General features: G+C 36.2%; 3 protein-coding genes across 3 annotated transcripts; all 3 read right to left on the minus strand.

Moving 5' to 3' along the window:
- Positions 1-3,477: 3,477 nt before the first annotated feature.
- LOC138868968 (uncharacterized) lies at positions 3,478-4,680 on the minus strand. The gene is made up of 4 exons (XM_070146549.1): positions 4,398-4,680; positions 4,224-4,304; positions 3,665-4,037; positions 3,478-3,553 (listed from the first exon to the last, which is right to left on the minus strand). The coding sequence occupies exons 1-4, from the start codon at positions 4,678-4,680 to the stop codon at positions 3,478-3,480; spliced, it is 813 nt and encodes a 270-aa protein (XP_070002650.1).
- A 2,617-nt stretch (positions 4,681-7,297) lies between these two features.
- On the minus strand, positions 7,298-8,155 carry LOC104227672 (oleosin L-like). Its single transcript, XM_009779971.2, has one exon. It carries the CDS (start codon positions 8,040-8,042, stop codon positions 7,602-7,604), a length of 441 nt encoding a protein of 146 aa, XP_009778273.1. The 5' UTR covers positions 8,043-8,155; the 3' UTR covers positions 7,298-7,601.
- Positions 8,156-12,831: 4,676 nt separating this feature from the next.
- On the minus strand, positions 12,832-15,336 carry LOC104227677 (uncharacterized). The gene is made up of 2 exons (XM_009779976.2): positions 14,292-15,336; positions 12,832-13,658 (listed from the first exon to the last, which is right to left on the minus strand). Exons 1-2 carry the CDS (start codon positions 15,334-15,336, stop codon positions 12,832-12,834), a joined length of 1,872 nt encoding a protein of 623 aa, XP_009778278.2.
- Between the last annotated feature and the right edge of the window lie 858 nt (positions 15,337-16,194).

Raw genomic sequence — 16,194 nt, forward strand, 5'->3', positions numbered from 1 at the left:
CTCTTCGATTGTAATATATCTCAATTCTCTCCTTTTAGGTTGTCATCCTTATATGAGCCAAGTCCCTACGTTCATCGAGTAGCTCAAAATTGACTAACATTGCTTCATTGTTTGCTTCATTGTTTGCTTCTTTATTTGCCTGAAAATACCTCAGGGTAGGTTCTCCTACTTCCATCGGGATCATGGCTTCTGCCTCATACACAAAAGAGAAACAAGTCTCCTCCGTGCTCGATTTGGCCATTGTTTGGTACGCCCATAGTACACCTGGCAGCTCTTCTAGCCATTTACCTTTAGTTGCTTCCAATCTCTTTTTTAGATTTTGTATAATCACCTTGTTTGTTGATTCTGCTTGGCTGTTTGCGCTCAGATGATAGGGTGATGATGTGATCATTTTAATTTTCAAGTCTTCAAGAAACCTCGTGATCTTTGCGCTGATAAATTTTGTCCCGTTATCGCATGCTATCTCTGTTGATATCCCAAATGTGCAAATTATATTCTCCCACAAGAAATCTACTACTTCACGCTCGCTGATCTTCTGATAAGGACTTGCTTCAACCCACTTAGAAACATAGTCAATTAAGACAAAAAAAAAATTACCTTACCGGGGGCCGGTGGCAGTGGTCCGACGATATCCATTCTCCACTTCATGAATGGCCATGGTGACAAAACTGAGTATAATGGCTCTGCCACTTGCTGTACCAGCGGTGCATAACATTGATATTTATCATATTTTTTAACATAAGCTTTGGCTTTTTGTTCCATCTAGGGCCAATAGTAACCTGTCATAATTAATTTTAATACTAAGGAATCTGTGCCTGAGTGATTTTCGCAGATCCCTTCGTGGACTTCTCGCATAACATAATTAGCTTCGGAGGCTCCCAAACATCGGACCAACGAGCCTTGGAAAGATCTTCTGTACAATTGACCCCCCTTGAAGCTGTATCGAGCTGCTTTAGTGCGCAGTGCCCGAGATGCCTTAGGATTTCAGGCAATTTCCGTGCTCGAGATAGTCAATAATATCGTTTCTCCAGTCCCAGACCAAATTAGTCGTGTTTATCTCGTAATAGCTATCTGCTCCAATACCGAATGCATAAGTTGTACTACCATACCGGAGTTCGATCCCTTCATCTTTGTGGACAATCCAAGGTTCACTAGTGCATCTACTTCTGCATTCTCTTCCCTCAGGATATGTGTATTTGACCACTCTCAGAACCGAGCAAGCAGGGCCAGGACCTTCATTATGTATTGTTGCATGCATTTCTCTTTAGCTTCTAAGACCCCATAAACATGATTTACCACCAACTAGGAGTCGCATTTGATTTTTATGACCTTGGAGTCCAGCCCCCGGGCCAATTCAAGCCCTGTAATCAAAGCTTTATATCCTGCTTCATTGTTAGTTAAATGAGCAGTTCTTATGGCTTGCCTTAGGGTTTCTCCCAAAGGCGTGGTTCACACTATGCCAAGCCCATACCCTTTCACATTTGAAGCTCCGTCCATGAACAAGGTCCAAAATCCTGATGTCGATTCTAACACCATTACTACTTCTTTGGTAGCCAGAATCAAAAGTTCCGGGCTGAAATCGGCCACAAAGTCGGCCAAAGATTGTAACGTAATTGCAGTCCTGGGTTTATATTCTATGTCAAATTCGCTCATTGTAGCGGCCTACTTAGCTAGGCTACATGAGAGTTTAGGTTTATGAAGAATATTTCGTAGGGGAAAAGTGGTCACCACGGCTATCGGACGACATTGGAAATAAGGCTTTAGCTTTCGAGCGGCGACTACGAGAGTTAAGGCCAATTTTTCTAAATATGGGTAGCGAGTTTCTGCTCTCGTCAAAATTTTACTTACATAATAAATAGGAGATAGCGTACCTTCACCCTCGCGGACTAAAATAGCACTTACCGCTACCTCCGGAAGTGCTAAGTAGATCAGTAGTTGTTCGCCTTCCTCTGGTTTTGACAGTAACAGAGGACTTGACAAATACCTTTTCAGATCCTTCAAAGCTTGTTGGTATTCCAGTGTCCACTCGAAGTTATTATTCTTTTTGAGAAATGAGAAGAAATGATGGCATTTTTTCAAAGATCGGGAAATGAATCTGCTCAAAGTAGCCAATCTCCCTGTTAGCCTTTAAACCTCTTTTACGCTTGATAGCTAGTCCGGGATGTCTTCGATGACTTTGATTTTATCGGAGTTAACCTCGATCCCCCTTCACGACATGAGGAATCCCAGGAACATACTGGAGCTGACCCCGAATGCTCACTTCTTGGGGTTAATTTTAGTGTTATGTTTCCTCAAGATGTCAAAGGTCTCTTGCAGGTGTTTCAGATGGTCACCTGCGTTCAAAGACATAACCGTCATATCATCTATGTAAACTTCCATAGTTTTTCCTATTTACTTCTCAAACATTTTGTTTACACGACATTGATAAGTGGCTCCAACGTTCTTTAGCCCGAAAGGCATCACATTGTAACAATATATGCCAAAGTTAGTTATGAAAAATATTTTTTCCTGATCCTCCGGGTTCATCTTGATTCAGTTGTACCCAGAATAAGCATCGAGAAAACTCATCACCTCATGTCCGGCCGTCGCATCAATCATTTGATCAATGCTTGGCAATGGGAACGAGTCTTTTGGGCATGCCTTATTTAAATCCTTATAGTCTACGCACATGCGAAACTTATTATTCTTCTTTAGAACTAACTACTATGTTAGCTAGCTAGTCGGGATACTTTAACTCTCGGATTGAACCGATATCAATCAGGCGAGTTACCGTTTTTTTGACAAATTTGTTTTGACCTCGGCAATAGGATGTTTTTTCTGTCTTATCGGAGGGATGCTGGGGTCCAGGCTTAGCTTGTGCATGGACACTTTTTGGTGTGATACCTGCCATATCCACGTGCAACCACGTAGAATAATCGACATTAAATTTAAAAAATTTAATAAATCCAGACCTGAGTTCGGGGTGCAGTCCTATCCCTAAGTGGAACTTCCTCTCCAAGAACTTTTTGAATAATGCGACTTGTTCAAGTTCTTCCGTTGTGGACTTTGTTGCGTCCATATCTTCTGGTACTTGGAAATACCTTGACACTTGATAGGATTCTGACGACTCTTCCCACTGGTTGACTTTGCTCAGCTCGGGAGCAGACGCCGGTTCCTGTCATTGCTATGCCGCATGCTCCTTCCCTTTGCTATTGGAGACTGAGATTGTATTCATCTCCCTTGCTGTTGTTTGGTCACCTCTTTATTTTTAATTCCCTTGGGAGTTGGGAATTTTAGCAACTGGTGATATATTGATGGCACAACCTTCATCTCGTGCAACCATGGTCTCCCCTGGATAATTTTGTAACCCATATCGCCCTCCACTACTTTAGTCGTCTTCATCACCCCCTCGGCATTCATGAGCAGTAGTATCTCTCCTCGGTTTATCACGCTTGCCAGATTGAACTCGATGAGAAGTTTTGTGACCAGAATAATACTTCATGTGAGCTTAGCTTTCTCCAACACGCTCCACTGGATAATATTTCTCGAACTTTCTGGGTCCACCAGAACACGTCTAATTTTAAAATTTAAGATATTTAGAGAGATTACCAGGGCGTCGTTATGTGGTACCGGTAGTCCATTCGTGTCTTCCTCTGTGAAAGTAATGTCATCCTCAGTGATTTACCGAAGTCTCTTGCTGTGTGCTACCGACACCTTTATCTTTTTTGCCGCTGAAAGTGTCACACCATTAATCTCGTTCCCCCCAAAAATCATATTGATCATCAAACGAGAAGGATCATCTCTTGCTTTTGAAGGCTTCGTGTTATCACTACTGCATCCGTAATTGTTTTTAGCTTGATCACTCAAAAATTCCATGAGATGGTCATTTTTCAGCAATGTCGCCACCTCTTCACGCGGATGCCGGCAGTCCCTAGTCCGGTGACCGTTTGTCCCGTGGTATTCGCACCATAAATTAGAATCTCTTTGGCTGGGATCAGATCTCATTGGCTTCAGGAACCGTCTTTCTTTAATGTTCCTCATAGCCGACACCAGCTCCACTATGCTGACATTGAAGTTGTATTAGGAAATCCTGGGGTAGGAAGAATCTTGAGAACCTGGTGTTTCCTTGTCCTACAATGACCTGTTATTTCGGCTGCGAACAGTTCTCTTGTCGGTAGTGAGTCTATCCGCCGACCAGAAACCTCTATCGCATCTTTTGTCCTATTCATAGGGAAAAAACCAACCTCTTGAAGGCCGTCGATCTATGTCAAAATCATCCTTCGATTTCTCTTTATTCTTCTCCTGGTACCAACCCTTGGCCAATGCTAGAAAATCGAGCAGATCATCCTTAATCCTTATCTTTAACTCGTACTAGTTGTGAACATCTGCCTAAGTTATTACCTAGAACTCGAACAAACTTTCTTTCAACTTCTGGGAAGCGTCGAAAGTTCTCTGATTTAGACCTTTGGTGAATGCTTTGGCTGCCCATTCATCCGGTACGATCGTTAGCAACATCATTTCCTTCCGGATAAACTCTCGCAGCAACTCGGATTCTCCTTGTGCATTCCTGAATATGTTGGTCTTTCTGGCTTGTACCTTTCGGGCCCCAGCATGGTCCTTTATGAAAGAGTCCGCGAGCATCTCAAAGGAGTCTATGGAGTGCTCGGGCAAAAGCGAATACCATGTAAGAGCTCCATTCATAAGAGTCTCCCCCGAACTTTTTCAGTAAGACTGACTCAATCCCGTAGGGAGCTAAATCGTTTCCCTTCACCGCTGTTTTATAGGTGGTGATGCACTCCTGAGGATCTGAGGTCCATCGTACTTCGGCACGTCTGGAATTTTAAATCGCTTCGGGATCAATTTTGGTGCCGCGCTTGGTTTGAATGGCAGTTGTGTATAATTCCTTGAGTCCGGCCCTTTCAGCACTGGTGGTGAGCTTGGAATTTGATCCATTCAGGCGTTTATTTCCCTTATAAACCGCATAAGTTTGATTTTAAATGGATTATTCTCATTGTTGTTACCATGTCCGCTATCGTTCCCCTCAGCCCTATCAAAGCCAACTTCGCCCCTCAGGGTGTTGTAATCGACCATCTGTGTTGTTTGATTTGTAGGAGCATAGGGAGGAATTGCACCTTGTCCATTCCATTATTGGAAGCACCCGACAATGCCTGTTCTGATTCTGTCATGACCTTATCCTGCCGCGAGAGATGTCCATAATGGCCCTTTGTTGTTACCTCAGAATCCTTATTGTTTCAACGACGTGCTCATCTTCAGCATCGTCAGGGGTTGCCTTTCGATCATGTCGTGGATATTGCTCGTCGTGAACCGACATGCCTCGTTTACCTTGTTGCGGGTATCACTGATGGAATCTTTGTGCCTAGGCTGATTTCCTTGCCATCAACGTTGTGTGTGATTTTGACGCCATTATCTGCCATTTTAATGACTTTTGCTAAGAACAAAGAATCAAACAAATTAGTAATAGACGAAGGGATGAATTCAATTACGCGACTGTCTATGCCCCAATGCGGGCGCCAAACTATTTACCTATAAATCGGTACAATTGAATTTATACGTTGTTTATAGACAAGTAAATTAATTTGATCCTAAAATGATAAATAAATTAGATAAAATATAATACTTAGCCTTGAGATGGAGATAAAATAGTAGAAAATATAATTCCGGGCTCAGAGCTTTCGGAGGCAGTAAGAACAATATAAATAAGCAAGAAAGTAAAATATTATTGAGCTTTTGATAGAATATGGTGTATGCTTTCGTCGCGTTTACAATGATGGTATAGCTCACTATTTATAGTTACACCTAGGGAACAAGGTCCTAGGATCAAGCTCCTCTTAAATGATAATTATGAAGGTCATTAAAGAAGATGTAACGGTAGGCTGGGAATGCCATTTTCTTTGTAATAAACCATTCACTTAATGCTATAGAATATTCTCCATTGAATGCTATCGAGTAACAAATACATTTATTTTGCCTTGAGAAGCAATTGCATTGGGAAGTTGATGGCCTCTAAATTGTTTATTTTAACATATTATAAGTTTACTAATAAAAGAGATTAAATTTTATATTTATTTTTTGGAAGATGGAAGTTATTTAGATAAATAATAAAATTCTATAACTAACATGCAATAGATGAAAATAAGTAATTTGATGACGCCTTTGATAATTAAAAAATGATGTCTCTTGTAATATCTTTGGAGTTAATTATTTCTTATAAAAGAGCGGATAAAGCTATTTTTTTAACATCAAAATAGACTTGATCAGTTATTCCAAATGTATGAAATTATTTTCATATCCACTTAATGCATGGTATAAAATTGAAATTATTAGATTATGAGAATTTATGAGAGCACATTCTTAACTGGCAATATATATTTGTTTTAAATTATTATATAAGCCTTAATGAATTAAATTAACAAATATCTCCAATGGTCAGAGCTAGCAGTAACCGAGAAGTTACGCTTTCAGCCACCGTTTTTGTTAGGCCGACTTTGGTATGAATTAACAGAGTTATTGAGTTCAAACTAGGCTTTAGTACGATAAAACTTGACCAAATAAATACAAATCTTCGATATTGAATTTGGTCCGTTTAGGTTTTAAGATTTACTCCCTCTGATCTATTTACCTTTTTATTTTAGTATAAGTATTCATTTATATAATTAAAAAAAATTAATTTATTTTTTTAAAATTATCCTTATATATACGTATTCCTAAAATTTTTTTACTTATCACATTAAATTATATTATAATATATAATTAAAAATAATTTAATCACACTAACTATAGATATGCCACTTAAGGTGGACGGAGGGAATACTAAATAATGTAAAAATAATTTCTAACCTAGTAAATTCAAAATGAATTGCGGTATAAGTCGACGATTAATATATACGTCCTATTTGCAGGATCTTACAGTTTATGTGAACTTATTTCCTTTTTGATCCGTTCCAAAAAAAAATTATTTCCTTTTTGGAACAGAAAGAAATGAACCCTTTCTAAATTTGATAACAATTATAACTTTAAGCTTAATGAGAAACTTTTATAACCACACAAATACTCTGAGACCCATTTGGACTTGTTTAGGATCACAAATTCCAAATTTTTTTTTATTTTTTTCTTAAACTCCGTACCCAATCAAACAGATTCACGTAAATTAGAACGGAGGGACTAACATTTTTAGCTAAAGACACGTGATTATATATCGTCTCCTATACGCCATCATGACCTAAAAATGAACACTATTTGCTAGACATAAGGGATTATGTTTTTGCGTAGTTAAATTTGTTAAGACACTTGGACCAGATAATTAAGCATTAAAGTTTCTTGAATAACGAGAGACTAATTACAACATCAGCTCCATTTATTTCGGCCGTTCAGAATAACAAGAGACTATTACAATAGTGCGGACTCGCTGAAGACAGAGCCCTTTAGCAACATAAACAAGTAATATAACAAACTTCTCAAACAGAAGAAAGATACAGCATGGAATAAACTAATGAAATTTATGTAAACTAATACAGCAGCACCATGATCCCCAACTTCAGTAGATTACACCATATAAACACTAAGACCCGGTACTACTCCATACATGCTAATTAAGCCCAGTCTCAACCCTGCTGGGTCCCAGTGACATGTTGCTGCCCAAACTCCTGAGCCCTGTCTTTCATCTCCCCAGCCTTAGTAGCCAACCTGTGCCTTGCATGCTCCAACTGGTCCGCACCGGGCGGGCGCTTTCCGGTCACGTACCTATAAATCCACGACAACACGCTTATTGCCGCCACCCCAAATCCGCCCGAAGCCAAGAACCCTGAGACCAACATGAAAATAGTAATAACAGCAGGAACAATCACTGGGCTAAAAATCACAAGCAAAGGGGTGGCAACAGTAAGCGCAATCACCGTTCCGGCTAAAGTTAGGCCGGAAAGAACAAGAAGTGAGCCACCAGCAGTGACAGCAGTAGCAGCCTTCACCATCTGGTGAGATCTAGGCTGTTGCACTGAATTGAGCTGCTGGTGCTGAGTATGTTGCTGCCCATAGTAATCTGCCATACTTGATGAATTTGTAGAAAATTTTGCAGAATCTTTTTCTTCCCAAATGGAGGTGAATTGAATGTGGGGATTGTGAGGTTTACCGATTTTGGATTATATAGAAGGGAAAGGTAAGGAGAGAAGGGGGCACGTGTTTTAGGAAGGGATGTAAAGTGTTATAAGGGCGAAACATGCGGCGATTGCATGCAATGAGAATGCGTGTTTATGAGACACGTACAATTGTCGTTCTATTTGTAGTCTTGTGTACTTGTAACCGTTTGGGGAACTTATGAAATGGACAAAAGCATCCAAAAGACAATGCACTTTGTAAGAATGGTAAATTCGTTATATTTTTCGCACTTCTTTTCTGCTTTTCGGGTTCTTTGTTCTACTAGTGTCCGTACCCGCGCGTTGCGCGAAAAATATAAAATATAATATTTTAAAAGAAAAATTATTTGGAAATACAGTACACGAAAAGAAAACACATTAATACATTCAAGTCATATGGAAATAGACTTCTCCCTTATAAATACAGCTAGTGAGAAAAGGACCTAGAAGCTTTCTTGTGCAGACCATAGGCAATGGCAGCAGCTATAAGCTAAGCAATAATACGCATAACATTCAGCTCATAAATTGTAGAAGCGAAAATTATAAATAGGGAGCTAAATAAGCACATTCAGATCTTTAGAACCTTATGAAAAGTGTGAATACAAATTCTAAAACCGAGTAAAAGCACTCAACCATTACAAAGTTGTACCTTTAGTCTTTCAACCTCATTATCAATAAGAAAATGGAGCAGATGTATGACTATGACATAACCAATAATACTACATGGTTTCACTCTAAGTTCTTTTTTTGTCCCTCTCTTTTTCAAATATTGTAAGCACCGCAGAAAAAAAATATATTTTAGTCATTGCTGAACTTTGTCCATAAACAATCAATCGGGAAAAAAGTCATAATTTAAGTTTTGAATTCAGTTGTATTTGACCAGTTTTGCAATCCACTATTAGTCAACATTCTCATAAACCGGCTTTTTATTGGCCACAAGTAATAACAGTGCCCAAATCCCAACTAAACCAAACGTAGTGCATTAAAAATAATTAGGAAACTTTTGAGGAAACATGTCATCTTTTCAAGAGAAAGAAATAATAATGTATAAGACTCTAATTCATGGTCATCGACAAAGATTTTTTTTATCAGTAACACATGCATTCTTCAGCTTCTTGGTTTCTTTTAAAAACTTAAGTTACCAAGCTATATGATATTAGAGTATTATGGAAGAAATGAAAGCCAACTTTTACTAATTTGCTCCACATATGCTGAGAGAAGGTGGTGTAACAGAACATGTTATGCCCTTTGCAGATAAGTATATTTCAAGAACTATGACATCCTCATTCTTCAAAACTAGTCTGACCAATGTTGTATGCAGGTCATGTGTCAATAAAGATGTATGCCATAATAATGTATGAAGTTTGAATACCTTGTAAATTAAAGTATGGGCTAGCAACACAATTCTTTCTCCTATACATCAAATAATCATAAATTTTTAATCAAACTATAATAGATTGTCATCTTTTACTAAATGTAAGAAAGACTATTGAAAGAAATTACCAATCAATAAAGTTAAAAATGCTGACGAATTACTTTTTGACTCTATTGTAAATTATCTTATTATAAAAGAGAACTTGACAAATAAAAGTTTCAACAGGTTGGGCAATAGCCCTTAAACATGTTTTCGCGAAGAACAATCGGTACTAAATTACCCGATCCTTCATTACTCACATTGCTTTGCATCTCCTCACTTTGTACTTTCTTCTACATCCCAAAAAATTACAATTAATGGTTAACTTTCTTTGTCCTCAAACTATAAGCTGAAATCGAGTAGAATAATAAAAATTGTGCATTCTTTTGTGAGGTTCAAATCGCAGCATTCTGCTTTATCTTTGCAAGTAAACAAAGTTTGACCCACTCTAAGTTTCGATGTATTTTAACATAGTCAGTTTAAGACATTGGAGTAAAATAAATTTAAGATATTCAGTTTTCATGAATATTGACTGCATTGGAACCAGTGGCGGAGACAGGATCTCCACGAAGGGGGTTCAAAAAAATATTTTTGTAGCTAGTAGGAATTGAACCCATGATCTTATGTAGATTTTGAACCCCCCTTGACAACTAAACTACACTTTTGGATTGTGTTAAGGGTGTTCAAAACTTAATATATAGAGATAAAAAACAGATTTTGCCTTATATATACAGTGTAATTTTTCGGCGAAGGGTGTTCGGGTGAACACCCTTGCGCCCCCTAAATCCGCCCCTGATTAGAACATGAAGATAAAGTGATAAGATATGAGAATCAACTGATTTTTGACATTCAAACTTAACTTGAAATGTGTAAAGGCTCTATTAAATAGAGAACGGAAAAAAATTTATTTGTAGTTGTATTTGAAACTACAGAGAAAATGCAGAAAAAGAATTTAGAAGGAACCTTATGAAAAGTGTGAATAGAATCTTTCGGATCGACATAACAAAATTTAAAAAATGCAGAAAATAAGAAAACCCGAACACATTGCAATTACTTACTCATTTCCAATAGAATGATGAAAAATCCAGCTTATACTCTGTTGCAATCCACATAACTGAACAGGAAAGAGAAAGAGAAAAAGAAAAAAGAATTATAACGAAAATAGTAACGACTTTAGAGCTCAGAATATTTATGCTTAACAAATGAAAAAATTGAAGGTATTACCCGATTCTCTGAAGATTTTCAAAACATGAGATCTTTGTCAATACTCTATGAGAATATGTCATCTTGTATGACAACTGACCGTATAGTACTGGAGAAAATTATATGAATAGCATCAAATATGGAGATTGAAGAAATGAAATTCAATTATGTGAAAATGTATATTTATACAGACAAAAAAAATTGAAAGTTAGTGATTCCTACTTGGAAAAATCTTCAAGAAGTGTAATATGTTCTACATCTGCTATGAGTACCAACAGTTTGGTTGCTTCATGTCTAACAGTTGGATGGTTATTCATATCTTTAACAGACCTGAATAGTGCATCTGTAGAATTTTTAGTATGTAATTTCCCAATACATAATCCATTTCATGCTTTAGTAAAGCAATATTTGAACTTACAGATTCTTTAATTGGGAAAATTCTTCGTGTTCACCATTGTTCTAATGTGAAAAAAGAGCAGCGTAACACTCATACATGCCCAGTCCTTCACTCAAAAGAACGTAACTCAAGTCTTGGATAGATGAAGAAGCAGAAGGAGCAGCTAGTCTATGGATAGAAAGGGTGACAATACCATTGTTGAGGAACCGTTATCAATTACTATATTCTTCAACTCTTTGATTTGTCTTAGAGTCAGTTCACTTGTCTGTCAGAATTATTGAGCTGGAATTGTAGCCAAACTGCTTTATATCACGGAAATATTAATTTATAAACCAATTACATGAAAAGTAAGAAGAAGAATAATAATGAAAAGGAAGACACTTACATTCCATATGTCATTAAGTTTTTCCTGCTGTGAGATCACATTAATAATTCGAGCACTAAATGGAGAAGGCATCATTAACAGAATGGTGACTTTGATCATAATTCTGCTGTTAAAGTAAGAAAGAGCATAATCAAATAATAAAGTAGCATAAACTATAACACGTAGCAGTAAGCTATTGAGAATCAAATCTATTGTATCACATTATCCAATTGATGAATTACCACATTCAAACCACTTGCGTAAGTGACATTGAGTACTTTTCACCAATGCGATGTAACAACTACTGTTAATCCATATAATGGAAGTTAGTGTACAATCTGTAAGTGCAACATTAATGAAACATTATTTTATATATCTAGAATTGTGTAACAGAAAAAGATTTGAAAAATATCGAAAACTAAAGCGTACCTATTCCATGTTTGAGGAATCATCTCAACAGCTACTTCTCAGTTGGTTCATAAATCTCAGCAAGAAAAGTAGTACTTAAACCTCAAAAAAGATATTAATGATCTTTCGAGTGGCAGACTAAATTTCGAAAAACTTCTTTAAATACTATATTTATAGCTTCAGTAGTTATTTTTCCATCGTCATCATAAACCAAATTTTTTTATCCCTTTCTAGTTTTCACCCGAGAAAGAGCAACATATAGTTGTCCGTGTGTAAACACATATTTCTTCAAAAATAATCCCACCTGAGACAATGACTGTCCTTGACTTTTGTTGATTGTCACAGCAAAAGATACAACGATTGGAAATTATCTTCACTGGAACTTAAATGGAATTCTAGCATCAGATGGAGTCAATATCATTCTTGAAATAAATGCTTTCTGTCCAGCCATCTGTCCTAATAAAACCTTCGTTTCAATGACTTGATTTCCAAGTTTGGTTATGATCAACCTTGTTCCATTACATAATCCGAGCGTGATTTGAAACTCCTGAACATTTAATAGTATTTAAGAATTCTGGTGTGTGTATATGTTCCAATGCTATATAAGTATGGTTAGAGCTGCAGATTGTATCGGAACTCAAATATAATTTCTCAGAACTTTCATTAAGCGAAATCATATATTCGTTGATTGATTCCACCATATCAAGAGTTGGAGCAAGAATAGCTCTTTGCTGGAGGTATCCTATATCACTGCAACGACTGTTAAAATCGGGATATGTACTTTCTACAATTGCAGATATTGGATCATCAGACTGTTTTATCAAAAGATCATATGGTATTTGGACTTTTTCATAGCCATCAACAAAAGTACCAACCATACCGTCGCCAATTCCCAAAATCTAATATGAAAAAACTATCATTCATCTAGATTCGTCCCTATTTCATTACCTTGCAATCTCATATTCTTTGTTAACTTTAAGAGCTGACAGTGAGGCCACAAATAAGAAGAATTGAGAGATGCATTAACAATATCTTGCCTAGTGCCTTTTGGAATGACAAGTAATATTTGTCTGAAGTCACCACCAAGAACAATTGTTTTACCTCTAAATGGGTGGTCTAAATTGGATGCATCTTTAAACTTAAGAATATCTCTTAAAGTTTTATCAAGAGCTTCAAAACAATATCTATGCATCATGGGTGCCTCATCCCAAATAATCAACTTTGCCTTGACAATTAAATTTGCTAAAGGAGTACCTTGCTTAATATTACATGTTGAATCTTCGGTTAGATTTAGAGGAATCACAAATCTTGAATGAGCTGTTCGACCACCTGGTAACAACAAAGATGCAATCCCTCTAGATGCAACAGTTAACACAATATCTCCTCTAGATATTATGGCAGAAGACAAAATTCTCCAAACAAAAGTCTTGTCTGTTCCTCCAAAACCATATAAAAAGAAAAATCCACCCTTGTCTTCATTCACAGCTCTTATTATTTTTTCATAAACTGACTTTTGCTCATCTGTCAAATTCTTTACTAATTGTTGATGTTCCTCCGCCAAAGCGCGTTTATTATAACGCAATTCATCCCGTATTAATCTATTAATGTTGTCAACTTCTTCCGTATTATAAACAGGCCTTGGCATTGTTGGAAAATCCTGAAAACTTCTTCCACAACCTTTCAAAAAAACTTCAAGCTTTTGCAAATAATGATTTTTCAATTCATGATATGTTAGCTCAACTTCTGTAATAACATAAAAATATAAAATAATTAAATACAATAAAATGTTAAAGTTTAGTTTAGCAATATGAAATTAATAATAAGATTAACGAAACCGTAAAATGTTTAATAGTATTTTACATGAATTAAAAGCACATGTAACGTACAAAGAATATGAAGGAATAAGATAGTCCAAACCTTGTGCTTTATTTTATTTTTAAAAAAAAATACTAAAGTGCAGAATGCATAAGAGCGATTATAGGCTTTCCCGAAACTTAAGGGCATTAAATACAATGTATTAATTGTGTATTAGTATTTATGTCTGGAAAATGTATCAATCAGTAACAATATTATTCCTATGATCTAAACACGACACTATAGTAAAAAGACATAAACATAACAAAATATTGTTTACGGAACCTTAAGTCTTGGAATGAATTTTGTATGAACTGGAAAACACACACACACACACACACACACATATATATATATATATATATATTTTGTATGAACTGGAAAACATATATATAAAGCAATGAACAATCAGATTAATATGAATGAAGTAATTAAAAAGAAAATTAATCAATAAAGTTAAGAAAATCAGCCATCCTTTAGAAGTATCATATCATATTGAAATTGCAAACATTTTATACGTACCTGGGTGATCCAATATTGTTCTTTCTTCATGAAGGATATTTTCTGATAGTAAATGCCATGTTGCTTGCCAAATTCTTTCTAGCCGTGACATTGAATTTGATAAAAGTAGCATAGCAAATAATTGCCTAAGATATGATGCCATTACCCAATTACTTGCTTCCATTATAGCATCCACGTATTCCTTATCATCATCTAATAAACCCAAAGCATAACATGCATCTCTAAAAGTCTCATGATCACAACTGTTGATTCTTTTGAGTTCGTCATAGCTCTTTGGACCTTTAATGACATTCAACAATAATCTAAGGTAATATTGCTCGCCGGATCCAGGTGGAACAAAGAAGATTCTCCCAATAGAAAATGCAGATATTCTTCTTTTTTCCCATCTTTTCGGGTTTTGTTTCCACACAAACTTTAGAGGAAATTCTGCATAAGTCAATTTTCTTGCTTCAGGAAATGTCTCATTAGCTTCAAACCAGCTTAAAAACATAGATTCCTCAACGGTTGGTCTGTTGACAACTGCATCAATTGGATCATCATCCGAAAATATGACTATTTGATTATTTGACAGGTGAAAAGATAGCCTTTCTACCAATGGTTCTCTGTGGTGTATTGGGAATTTAAATATTCTCCAAGCAGCTTTACAAGGTGATATGTATCGACAATCACAATACATATTTATTTCATCAACGACCCCTGAGTCTTCCTTATTTACACTTTGAGAAAAAGCTGCGGTAATACGATCATTTCCTTTATTAACATACTTAAATAAGTACTTAATAGATCGTGATTGATTACACCACTCCACGTTAATATATGCACCATACTTCAATAATAAAAATCTATTGCGTGGTACAACATACCTATTATCCAACTCAATACCTACTCTCTTTGCAGTTCTACCATCATCTCTTCTTCTATAAATTGGATACCCATCTTCATCAATTGTGGTTGATGACACAAATTTTTTTGGAAAGTGCTTTGTACACCTACCATTCTGCATGTAAGGAGAAGATTTTCTAGCAGCACCACAGGGGCCATGCATCATGAAATTTGTAACAACATTATAATAATGAGTGTGAGCACGTGATTTTTTGCCTCATACGAATTACTCCAAAATAATTCCCAAAATTAGGTTTTTTCTTTAATTATGTGTTATTTTTAGGAAATGTTGTGCGATTTTCCTGTTTGTTTGCATAGATCTGTGTGCATGTTTAATTTTATTAATACATTAAAAATTAAAAAATATATAGCATTTGCATTTAGGATTGAATTTTTATATTTTTGGAATTAATTAATAATTAGGTGTTTTACAAAAATGAAAATTCAAAAAAAAATAATAATAATGACATATTTTTGTAATTTTAGTTAAATTGTGTGATTTTCTTTTAATTTGGCATTTAATTATTTGTGATAATTATTAGTCAGAGTTATTAGTATTATTAAGTTAATTTGGTGTTTTAATATTTTGAGTTTTAATTTTTGAGAGGAAAAGAAGAAAAAAAAAGAGTTAATAAAGAGAGGAAATAAAATTTGGGCCAAATCTAAATTAAATACCAAAGCCCAACCCAGCCCAAAAACATGCCCCATACCCGGTCCAAACTTCCAGCCTCTGAAACCATCGAAACGACGTAGTATAGGGATAGAACTACGTCGTTTCGATTTCAATAGATCTCAACCATCCATTCATCTACATCCAACGACCAAAACTTTGCCCCATTTCCATTGCCCGACCCTGAACCGTTTCCCCCCTGAACCCGATCCAGCCTCTAACCTTAACAAACGACACCGTTCAAACCAATCAAACAATCCAAGCCGTTGATCTCGTTTGATCGAACAACCTGGATTTAACCTCACCCTCAGTATATATTTGTCCAAACGAACCCCGCCCCCAAACCAAGCC

The sequence above is a fragment of the Nicotiana sylvestris genome, chromosome 5, assembly GCF_000393655.2.
Source record: "Nicotiana sylvestris chromosome 5, ASM39365v2, whole genome shotgun sequence".
Lineage (NCBI taxonomy): Eukaryota > Viridiplantae > Streptophyta > Magnoliopsida > Solanales > Solanaceae > Nicotiana > Nicotiana sylvestris.

Bases quoted from the DNA above. Each gene is read 5' to 3' on its own strand.
- LOC138868968 (XM_070146549.1), bottom strand. From the start codon at position 4,680: ATGAATGGAGCTCTTACATGGTATTCGCTTTTGCCCGAGCACTCCATA. The intron at 4,305-4,397 runs GTTTGTTCGAGT...TCGATTTTCTAG, and splicing joins TTCCCAGAAGTTGAAAGAAA to CATTGGCCAAGGGTTGGTAC. The intron at 4,038-4,223 runs GTTGGTTTTTTC...ATGTCAGCATAG, and splicing joins AGATCGACGGCCTTCAAGAG to TGGAGCTGGTGTCGGCTATG.
- LOC104227672 (XM_009779971.2), bottom strand. From the start codon at position 8,042: ATGGCAGATTACTATGGGCAGCAACATACTCAGCACCAGCAGCTCAAT.
- LOC104227677 (XM_009779976.2), bottom strand. From the start codon at position 15,336: ATGCATGGCCCCTGTGGTGCTGCTAGAAAATCTTCTCCTTACATGCAG. The intron at 13,659-14,291 runs GTACGTATAAAA...ATGTTATTACAG, and splicing joins AACAATATTGGATCACCCAG to AAGTTGAGCTAACATATCAT.